A 12,100-nucleotide genomic window follows, 5' to 3' on the forward strand; every position below is an offset into this window, starting at 1 on the left:
TTTTGCTAATTTCTATTTCAAGATCTTTATACTTGCTCAGTTTTGGGTAGGTCTTGGCAGATACGTTTATATCGATTGGGACAGCCATATATATCAATGAGGAGGCATGACTTTTGCTTGAAGTCTTTCAATATAATGTCTGGCCTATTTGCATGTAGAAACTATTATTATTATTATTATTATTATTATTATTATTATTATTATTATTATTATTATTATTATTATTATTATTTTCAGTGCTAAATTATTGGCAGAAGCTAAAAAAAAACAAACAGGAAGCTGTCACCATGAAAATTGAACTCTTGATCGGTGTCTTCCCATGGCTGTGTATTTTAGCTTCGTCAACATCAAGCGTTGTAAACAACACGGACAACGAGCTCGGTCCCCTTCGGAACGTTTGTGTTTCAACGATATCGTAAGTACCATCCCCTCAAAAACTTCTATGACCCTAACCCTAACCCTAACCCTAAACCTGACCCTAATCCTAACTCCTCTGTAGTGTCGGCGTTTAGTACCAGACTGTTTAGAGGTGGTGTCTTTTATCTTTTACTTGTTTCAGTCATTAGACTATGGCCAAGCTGGGGCACTGCCTTGAAGAATTTTTAGTTTAGTGCAATGGTTCTCAATTGGGGTTCTTATAGCTCTTTGGGATCCATATAAAGCCCTGCATTTAATTAGTCGTGCTTTTACAATACACAAAATATTTTAAGAATTTCTTAATTATACAATTCCTAATAATATTTCATTATAAAAATATAAGAGGATTTTTTAAACATAGGCGCATGGTTCCGGGTTCAGTCCCACCGCGTGGCACTTTGGACAAGAGTTCTCTACTATAGCCTCTGGCCGACCATTGCCTTGTGAATGGATTTGGTTGACGGAAACTGAAAGAAGCCCGTCGTAGATATATATATATATATATATATATATATATACATTCATATATATAACAATATGACAACAAAAGAATAGACCTCGATATCGGTAAATAGAGGAATTTATAAATGTATAGTTTAGGACAATCAGTAAGCTGTCATAATAGGACAACTTCTTGATTGTCCTAAACTACATACACGCGCGCGCGCATATGTATATATTCTTAGAAGCTGTAGTCTATTCTTAGCTACAATAGCGACAGCATGAATTTCTTTCATCTTCTTGCTCTGTTAAAATACTTAAGAAAAATTATATTAGTGTGTTCTACTTGTTAAAATTCCATTTATTTATTTGTGCTGCTGAAGATGGTACTGAATTTAAATTGATATAGTGATTGCATTGTTCAATTAAATGGAGTCGCTTGAAACGATCGTACCGCATTACTACTTGATATCCTGTTGCTTATTTTGATTTTACCATTTCTTAGCTCTTAGCCTCTTCTTTATTTATATTCTTTATATTTATTTATTTAATCATTTATTAATTTATCTATTTTCTCTTTCCCTTTTCTCTAGGCACACTGTTACATATTTAGAGCGTGTATATTTCACCAGAATTGTCCACACACGAAAATGCAAATTGATTGTGTTTTGTAAAACCGTTTACAGGTAAGGAACGTGTCTGGTTTCTGTAACTTTTAACATTTACTTCTTTCAGTCGTTGGACTGCTGCGGCCATGCACCACCGTCAAGAGTTTTAGTCGAACAAATCGTCCCCCGGTACATAGGGTTCTTTTTAAAGCCTGATACTTATTTTATCGGTCTCCTATATACAACTGTTAAGTTATGGAACGTAAACAAACTAACAGCGGTTGTCATGTAGTGAGGGGATAAACACAAGCACACACACGTATGTACGTACATGCATACATACATACATACGTACATACATAAATACATACATACATACATACATACATACATACATACATACATACATACATACATACATGCATACATACGTATGTACGTACATGCATACACGCACACATACATACGTACACACACAGACGCGTGGCCTAGTGGTTAGGCTGTTGTACTCACAATCATGAGATCACCGTTTCGATTCCTGGATATAGCATGAAGGGTAAAGACCCCCATTGTTATATTTCTGCTGCTTTTAAATAAGTATATATATATAATATATATATATATATATATAATATATTATATATTATATATATATATATATATTTCGATAGGTGAATGAATTATCCTATGTTTACCGTCAACATGGAAAATTCTATGAACCGATACCAGGGTAGCAAATTCACGTCAGAAACACGTCAGAAAGAGGCTCTCTTTCTTTCCTGATGAGAAGATTGCATCTTGCACCGTTTATTCCTTTGGAATAAAACCATGTTGTCTTCGAAACATATGTCGAGAGTAAAGGAATTTTGTTAACATCTTCGTTCAACTCCATTTATTTATTTATTCATATGTATGTATAATTATGTATGTATGTATGTATGTATGTATGTATGTATGTATGTATGTATGTATGTATGCTGTTACCTAAATTCACTGACAAGGCTTTGGTCGGACAAAGAGGACCTTTGTTACCCAAAGTGCTGTACGGTGCAACTGAAACCAACGTCCACCTGGTCGCGAAACGTACCTCTTAACGACTCTGCTACGTCGTCACTGAAATTTAAAAAGCTTTTAAAAATCTAATCTTCTTTTCAGTTTACAACGACTTTCTCGGCTAGAAAGGAGAACGAAGATCATCTACAGAATGAAGGCCCACTGTTGTAAAGGTTTCACGAAGAAGGACAACCTCTGCATTTCAAGTAATTATTTCAGAACTTTCGTTTTGCCTTCTCTCTTCTCTTTCTTTTCCTTGCTTGTTGCTGTTGCTCTTGTTTTTCTACCAGTCTCTTTTGCCGAACCGCTAAATTACAAGGTCATAAACAAACCAGCACCGGTTGTCGAGCGGACAAACAAAGCACAAAGACGCACATGCACGCACACACGAACATCAAACTAATACCCAGTTTGTTGTTCATACACCTGTCTTCGTTTTTTGTCTTTCTGTAAATTTCAAGTGTATATATATATATGGCTCGTAAAAAGCACCAGTCAAGCGTGGCCAATGCAAGTAGTGCCTGACTGGCCATCGTGCCAGTGGCACGTAAAAAGCACCCACTACACTCTCGGAGTGGTTGGCGTTAGGAAGGCATCCAGCTGTAGAAACATTGCCAGATCCTCGGATTGGAGCCTGGTGCAGCCTTCTGGCTCGCCAGCCCTTAGTCAAACCGTCCAATCCATGCCAGCATGGAGAAGCGGACGTTAAACGACGACGACGACGATGATATATATATATATATATATATATATATATATATATATATATATATATATATATATATATATATATATATATATACACATTTATATATTGGGTTGGTGCCTACACGCACATACACATCTTAATTAAAATAATTTATCGTTTGTACATGGCCTTTTCCAAAAAGCAAAACTATTGGTTGATTCACACTACACTGTCAGTCTTATCTTCTACCGTTAATCATATTAATCATCTCTCTCTCCTCTTTCTCTCTCTCCTCTCTCTCCCCCTCTCTCTCTCTCTCTCTCTTTCTTTCTTTCTTTCTAAGTAACGAAAACCTCATGTTGCCTTTCACAGCACCTACCTCATTCTCCGCATGTTAATAGAAACTAAAACGATATTTCAGAGAGAGGGGGAGGCAGGGAGAGAGAAGGAGAGACAGAGGAGTGGGAAAGAAAGAAAGAAAGAAAGAGTAAACGAAAGGAATAGATTTATGTGAGGGTAATCATTTGAACGAACAGTTTATGATATCGACATGCATTGTGAGAGACATAAACAACATGTGTGATTCGTCTGACGCTGGAGTGTTAAGTGGCGAAGCTGTCAGAAAATCGAAGGAAAGTTGACTGTCATTGGATGGTAAGCTATGGTCACACAGTGGGACCAGGAATTAGATGATTGTTAGATGCGTTGAAGGACGGCTGATTGGGGGTCAACTCTGATGCAAATGGATAAGAGTAGTTTTTCGGGTTTCCTTTGAAATTCCAGTAAAATTTAAGTAAAAATTATGAAACAATGTAGGCGTAGGAGTGGCTGTCTAGTAAAACGGAATCTCCTCAGTAGGCAGGTGGATTGCATTTGGAAATAACAGATGGGTGTCTGTAATAGGGTCTACATCAGTGGTTCTCAACTGGTGTCCATATGGCCCCCTGAGGCTCCATATAAGATTTTATGGGTCCATGCAACAAAATTGTAAACTAGGGGTCCACAATAATATTTTCGATGTATGTATCGGTATGTATTGCAAGAAACAGCGAGGTTTATTTCTCTAACATTTTACATTGTTCAACCTACACAAATTCATGTATGAGAAACAAAATAGGAATTTTGAAAGAAGTTTCTATAAAACTAGTTTTAAACACCGAACGGCTATGGGGGTCCACCAAAATAGAATTGTAATCAGAGGGGTCCATGGATAAATAATGGTTGAGAAGCCCTGGTCTACATACATATAAGCTTTTTCTGTTGTAAAATGCAATATTAGGAGCACAGTTTTCTAGACAGGAGTAACTAACTTTGATATTCTCTCTCTCAAAATGTCCTATTTCCCTCCTTTCTATTTTCAGTTACAACACCAGCTCCCAGCACAACTGTCATGCCAACTACTAAGACTTTCTGTGAGTTCCTTTTCTTTCCTATGCAACAAAATCTTCTGTCCCTTTATTTTAAATAGTTTCAGTTTTAGCCTTTTAGACTGCGACCAACCGAGGCATTTCCTTCAAGGGGCTTTTCATCTATTACACTTCGTCTGGTACTTATTTTATCGAATAGCTGAGTTCACATTGGAGTAAAGTGAGAGTGATTTAGTCGACAAGATACTTTTGTTCAACGCACCGATATAACACACACACACAGGGATGTGAGTGTGTGTGTATTATATATATACATATATGTGTGTGTCTACGAAAATTTTACGTATATATATGTGTATGTATATATATATTATATATATATAATATATATATATATATATATATATACATATACATATATATATACATACACACACACACACACACACACACACACCACACACACACACACACATATATATATATATATATATATATATTATATATATATATATATATATATATATATATAGTTTAAGACGGTTCATTGCCGGCTTGTTATTCTAGAGTTTTCACACCGTGCACCCTTTTCTTCAGACCAGACAGACTTACATAAAGACACACAGACAGATACCACAAGCGTAGAAGGAAAAAATTGCGTACGGAGAGCGTTTCTAAGAGCAGTGAAAAAACCGGAAGTGAATGTGATAAAATGGCTATAATCGACTGGCCCCCCTCCCCACAAATGATTTAGGGCCTTGTGCCTAGGGTAGAAAAGAATATTGAAGGGAAAGAATCAATTGCTTATATCGATCTCAGTAGTTGATTGGAATTCTATTTATCGACCCTAGAAAGGTTGACAGAGGGATTAGAACCTAACAACATTAAGAATCGAAAATACCACAAGGCATTTTATTTGACTCTCAAAACAATTCTGGTCATTCACAATAATAATAATAATAATAATAATAATAATAATAATAATAATAATGATAATAACAATAACAATAACAATAATAATAATGATAATAATAATAATAATAATATTAATAATGATATAATAATAATAACAATAACAATAATAATAATAATGATAATAATAATAATAATAATAATAATAATAATAATAATAATAATAATAATAATAATGACACTCGTGAATATCTGAACAAACATTCATATTACACACTCACTTGCGTATATGCACACACAGACAAACGTATACACATACATACACACGCTCGCATACACACGCTCTCACGCACATACACAAAGCGTACATGCTCACACACAGCTACACAAGGTTACACACACACACACACACACACACAGACATATTTGGCATTCCGTCGGTTGCGACGACGAGGGTTCCAGTTGATCCGATCAACGGAACAGCCTGCTCGTGAAAAAATTAACGTGCAAGTGGCTGAGCACTCCACAGACACGTGTACCCTTAACGTAGTTCTCGGAGAGATCCAGCATATCACCGAATATGACAAGGTTGGCCCCTTTTTTTGAATTACAAGTGCAACTCAATTTTTTGCCTGCTGAGTGGTATGGAGCAACGTGTAATAAAATGCCTGGCCCAAGGAGACAGCGCGTCACCGGGAACCGAACCACTAATCTACACACCTGGGTATCCTGGTGGTTTCCTCCTTTTCGCCTTCGGCCCAGTGCGTCCATGCTGCCAACAAAGCACACGGAGTTCTGTTCTTGATTCGACGGTCATTCGGAATGCTCACAGCAGCCATATTCCTACCGCTCTATGTCACGCTGGTGAGACCCATATTGGAGTACGGGATTCAAGCCTTTTCTCCTTATCTCCTCAAAGACATACAGCATCTCGAAAGAGTCCAGAAGCTGGCTACCCGCATGGTTCTTGGTCTCAAGCATTTGTCTTATGAAGAAAGGCTGAAGACGCTCGACCTTTATTCTCTAGAAAAACGACGACGCCGTGGTGATCTCATTCTTGCTCACAACATCATAAGCGGAGGGTGTAACCTCTCGAAAGAGCTGTTCTTCACTCCTGCTCCAGAGCGTCGGCTGCGGGGTTACTCCGAAAAGCTCTACCTGCGACGATTTCATCTCAATCGAAGGAGAGGGGGCTTTCTCCGTCCGGGTTGCGGATCCGTGGAATAAGCTGCCGGACGAGATGGTGAAGATGCCGACGACCGCTCGGTTCAAAGTCTCCCTTGACCACAAGTGGCCTGAACTCTTTACATGAACACCACCCTGTACATAACTACATGGCCTTGCTTTTCACTTTTTGAGCCAAAAAAATTAACTAACTAACTAACCTTCACCATACGCACACATACGCACACACACACACTTATTCACACCGTTCTCTAAAACCGCCATCACCAACGTTGAACCACAGCTGCCGATTGTACTAACGCGAATGTCTGCATGTCTCTGTTAAATTCTCCAGTTGAAATTCACTCTTCAGGCAGAATAAGGATCGATGGAGGTCCTCTTTTTACCAAAGCTGCTTATAGTGGCACCACCAAATCCTCTCCCTGGAACCAAACTGTCACCACGACGTATAGTGAGTGTCATTACATTCTTCCTGTTGCTCTTTTGGATCGTGTTCTTCTTGTTGCTGCATTTCTTTAGTCCCTCCAGATCAGTTTAGAACTGGCCGAGTACACCTACAATCAAAGGCATTCCAAACATGACCATTTCCTGTTATTCTACGTCTTTGATTACATTGGCTAAGGAACATAGTTTAGGGAGTAAGATTCTTGGTTTGGAGGGATTTGGGGCTGCTATTTCTAGCATGTCGAACGGCCATACAGCGTTTCCTCGTAATCTCGATTCTATAGATTCTGGTCAGGGTTGAGCTAACATATATCAGGAAACTCTTCTCTTATTCTTTCTCCTCTTCCTTCTCTCCTCTCTCTCTCTCTCTCTCTCTCTCTCTCTCTCTCTCTCTCCTCTCTCTCTCCCCCTCTCTCTCTCCCTCTTTCTTTCTGTACACTGTTTTCCTCTTCCACCACTACCACCACCACTATCTAGAGCCGATATCTACCAACCACCCGCCTACCACACTTTATGCAACGACACCCTTGCTTGACCACCACTCTACCTCTACAACCACCATCGCCATCGCCACCACCACCACCGCCACCACCACCCTTCTATCACATCTCATATTTTATTTATTTATTTGTTTATTTCGTATCTTGCAGCCAACAGCAGTTATTTTCCTCGATACGGCGAAGTGTCCATCACCTCTGGAAGCAGTATGGTCACCAAAATCGCGGTCGTGGTCAGCGCGGCTGTTGCAGCTTGTCTCTTGGCTGCAATTATTGTTGCATGTCGGCGCAGGAAGAAGGCAGCCAACTCTACAAGGTACATTACTTTTTTTTTATCCTTTTACTTGTTTCAGCGGCCAAGCTGGAGCACCGCCTTTTTAGTCGGACAAATCGACCCCAGCACTTATTCTTCGTAAGCCTAGTACTTATTTTAGCGGTCTCTTTTTGCCGAACCGTTAACTTACAGGGACGTAAACACACCAGCATCGGTTGTCAAGCAATGGTGGTGGACAAACAGACGCACAAACACACACAACACACACACACACATACACACACATATGTATGTATTTATATACGACGGGCTTCTTTCAGTTTCCGTCTACCAAATCCCCTCACAAGGCTTTGGTCGGCTCCGAGGCTACATTAGACGCCACTTGCCCAAGGTGCCCCGCAGTGGGACTGAACTTGGAACCATGTTGGAAGGCAAGCTTTTTACCACACAGCCATGCCTGCCCATATATATATATATATATATACACACACACACACATACATATATATAATATATATATATGTATAAGACAACAGTGAAACATTCGAAGAGAACAAATGATACAAACTTGTGTTTACCATTATTTCTCTCTCTCTCTCCTCTCTCTCTCTCTCTCTCTCTCTCTCTCTCTCTCTATCTATCTATCTATCTCTATCTCTATCTCTATCTCTTTCTCTCTCACACAAACACATACATACATACATACATACATGCATGCATACATATTTTATATAGTATATGTACATATGTGTGTGTGTGTGTGTGTGTGTGTGACGACGGGCTTCTTTCAGTTTCCGTCTACCAAAGCCACTGACAAGGGTTATAGTAGAAGACCCTAGCCCAAGGTGCCAGGAGTGAGACGATGTTAGTAAAAACAAAAACAAAAGAAGAAGATAGGGGGTAAACTGCTTAAATGCCATTGGTTACAGGTCAACTGTGTCCATCCTCACCAAAGATTAAACAACCTCTAAAACAGTAAACGCAACAATTCCATATTCCATACGGGGAAAGGGTTCTACCAAGGTAGACAACCACGTGTAACTACGAATACTACTGATTTATATTCCAGTGTAACGCTGGAGTTATCTCCCTTAAAATATTATTCGACTATAAATATACAAAAATATGCATATATACATACGTATACACACAGATATTTATGCGTGTGTGTATGAATGTATGTATACATAATCTTACTGAAAGGGCCAAGTTTGTGGATAAACTGCATTTTATACATTTAAATGCTTTAGGATCGGACAAAGTAAAATGCGTTATTAAAGTGCAATTATAAACTGTTTCTTTCTCTTTCTCTCTCCCTCCTTCTCTCTCTCTCTCTCTCTCCCTCCTTCTCTCTCTCTCTCTCTCTCTCTCTCTCTCTCTCTCTCTCTCGCCTCCATTTCTGTCGAATCGCAAGAAGTTAACTAATCCATCTTTCTTTGTGTTGGTTTTTTACAGTGAAATCCCGTGTGACAGAGAAGTCCTCGCTCTTCCACCAAACTCACGAAACAACTGCTGGGACTTACCTGAAGGTATATATCTCTCTCTATCTCTCTCTCTCTCTCTCTCTCTCTCTATCTATCTATCTCTCACTCTCTCTCTCTCTCTCTCAGGCTGCCTATATATATGTGTGTTTGTGTGTGTGTGTGTGTGTGTGTGTATCTGTCTGTCTCTGTCCGTGCATGTATCTGTCAACAAATGTATCCATCCATCCATCTATCTATCTATCTAAATGTCTATATATATATAAAGGAATACAAAAAATGGGACAAGAACGCAAAACATCCAGACAGATGATACAAAAAAAAAAGGACAAGAAAAAACAAGGACGGGTCATTCTGAGTTTTCTTTCCTCAGTTGAGTTCCAGATTATCTTCGCAATTTCGGCTGATTATTCTTCAGATTGCTCCAATCTGGCCAACCCCAAGGAAAAACTAAGCTAAGAGCACTAGATTCCTTGGAAGAAAGCAGCGAATGTATACGAAAACAAGGACGGAAAAAAAACGGAGAAATGGTACACAAATACAAATGCAAACAACAAGACATTAACAACAGGTGTCTTTCGACTAAGGACGAATTAAATTAAGCTGGCTTGTGTGGAAGAGAAGCCTTACAGCAGGGACATAAGAGATGACGGGCATGGGGAGGAACATAGATGTTGCACGGATTCTATCTATCTATCTATTCATCCATCCGTCTATCTAATCTATCCATATATCCATCTATCTATCTGTCTGTCTCTCTGTCTAATTATCTGTCTGTCTATCTATCTATCTATCTATCTATCTGTGTCTTTCTATCTATCTCTCTATCTACCTATCTATCTATCTGTTTGTCTGTCTGTCTGTCTGTCTGTCTCCCTACCTCCTTTGCCAGTACATTCATGTCTCGTCTCGTCTCTCTCTTTTACGTAAAGGTTTAAGCTGTAACGTGGCGGCACCGGATGAGAATTACTACGTTAGTATGAACAACGGTTTCACCTCGGAAACACCCAACGTCAACAGGATGCTCTCCACACGAGGCTCTCGGTATGTAGCATCTCTCTGTCTAGCTTCCTACCACCCATACATCCAGATACATGCATACATCTACATATATGCGTGTGTGTATGTGTACGTAGACACACATACGCACACACACATATACATAATATTTACGAATACACACGTGCACCATGCACATACACGGATATGTATATATATATATATATATATATATATATTATATATATATATATATATACGTGCCATCATCGTCATCATCATCATTTAATGTCCGTTGTCCATGCTTGCATGCATTGGACGGCTTGACCAGAGGTGGCAAGGAGAGGAGCAGTACAAGGCTCCAGTCTGATTTGGCCTGGTTTCTACAGCTGGATGACCTTCCTAACACCAACCACTCCGAAGGTGTAGTGGGTGCTTTTACGTGCCACCGGCACAGGAGCCAATCAGGCGGCACTTGCAACGACTACGCTCGAATGGTGTTTTTTACGTGCCACTGGCATGGGTGCCAATCAGGCGGTACTGTCATCGGCCACGTCAACGACTTCACTTGCGTCAACAGGTCTTCACAAGCAAAGTTTATTGCCCAATGATTGAAGGGTACTCTTCAATGGACTGGTTATGCTGCACTGGCATAGGCCACGGTTATGGTCTCACTTGGCTTGCTGGGTCTTCTCAAGCACAGCATATCTCCAAAGGTCTCAGTCACTTGTCATTGCCTCGGTGAGGCCCAATGTTCGAAGGTCACGATTCACCAGCTCATCCCAGGTCTTTCCTATCTGCTTATTCGTTTTGACAGAAACATATATGTAGGTTCATCTTACGTTTTTTTTCCTTAACTTTTTTGAGCTTTAAACTTCAAATCTATTAGCAATGTGTTTTTTAAAAAATGCCATCTTTCTACAACGTTCAAATAAATCAGCAATCACATCCATTTTTCATCTGCTTGTTTCTCCATATACACACACACATACACATATATACATATGTATGTATATATATATATATATATATATATATATATATATATATATATATATATATATATATATATATATATACGTGTTTGTGTGAGTATATACGCACACACATATACATATATGTATCTATTTAAGAATATGCGTGTATATATGTTAGTTTTAACATCTCTTATACACCACTAACCCCAACCTGTGTAATATTTCATACTACACTATGCCAAACCAAGCAACACCATCCTTTCGCTACTTCACTGCATCAACCCAAACAACAACAATAACAACAAAATCAACAGAACAGTCTTTAACCATTGTTAAATAAATAAGTCCTATGTTGTTTTTTTTTAATTTTGCTCTAATTGTTTTTCTTCTTTTTTTTTAGGTACAGATTTGATGACCTCGAGGAAGGAAACTGCGGCGGCAGGACCCGAGGAGACACACTTTATGTGCTCCCTGATCCAAAATTTGGGCAAGGAAATGCGAAAACCTGCAGGATAAGAGAGGAGCCTGAACAGAATTGTGGTAGTTCTTCAGATATTTACGTCAACGAGAGGCCGGAAAGTTCTGAAGGAACCTCTGCTAACAACGACAACGATGATATATACTCAGAAATTAAGAGCAGCACCAACAACACTTCGCAGCCATTGCACTATGCAACGTACGAAGACATCAACCAAGATAACAAGACGGATGTTAACGGCAACGGTAGAGGTGGTCGTGGTAAGGATGGCAGTGGAAG

General features: G+C 39.1%; 1 protein-coding gene across 4 annotated transcripts in view; it reads left to right on the top strand.

The window, feature by feature from the left end:
- The first annotated feature begins 241 nt into the window (after window positions 1-241).
- LOC115224321 (probable serine/threonine-protein kinase DDB_G0282963) overlaps window positions 242-12,100 on the top strand; it is a 15,023-nt gene continuing 3,164 nt past the window's right edge. For 2 of the 4 annotated variants that reach the window (XR_005003885.1, XM_029795174.2), the window contains exons 1-9: window positions 242-415; window positions 1,452-1,544; window positions 2,622-2,725; window positions 4,569-4,619; window positions 7,006-7,122; window positions 7,766-7,928; window positions 9,342-9,415; window positions 10,300-10,411; window positions 11,744-12,100. The exon at window positions 11,744-12,100 is cut by the window's right edge. Coding sequence is in view for 3 of the 4 variants with exons in the window: in XM_029795174.2 (XP_029651034.1) it covers window positions 288-415; window positions 1,452-1,544; window positions 2,622-2,725; window positions 4,569-4,619; window positions 7,006-7,122; window positions 7,766-7,928; window positions 9,342-9,415; window positions 10,300-10,411; window positions 11,744-12,100 (1,199 nt within the window). In the remaining variant the exon portion in view is untranslated. The remainder of the gene's footprint in view (window positions 416-1,451; window positions 1,545-2,621; window positions 2,726-4,568; window positions 4,620-7,005; window positions 7,123-7,765; window positions 7,929-9,341; window positions 9,416-10,299; window positions 10,412-11,743) is intronic. The other 2 variants (XM_029795175.2, XM_036513505.1) reach the window with 2 other exon arrangements.

The sequence above is a fragment of the Octopus sinensis genome, linkage group LG25 (genome assembly GCF_006345805.1).
Source record: "Octopus sinensis linkage group LG25, ASM634580v1, whole genome shotgun sequence".
Classification (NCBI taxonomy): domain Eukaryota; kingdom Metazoa; phylum Mollusca; class Cephalopoda; order Octopoda; family Octopodidae; genus Octopus; species Octopus sinensis.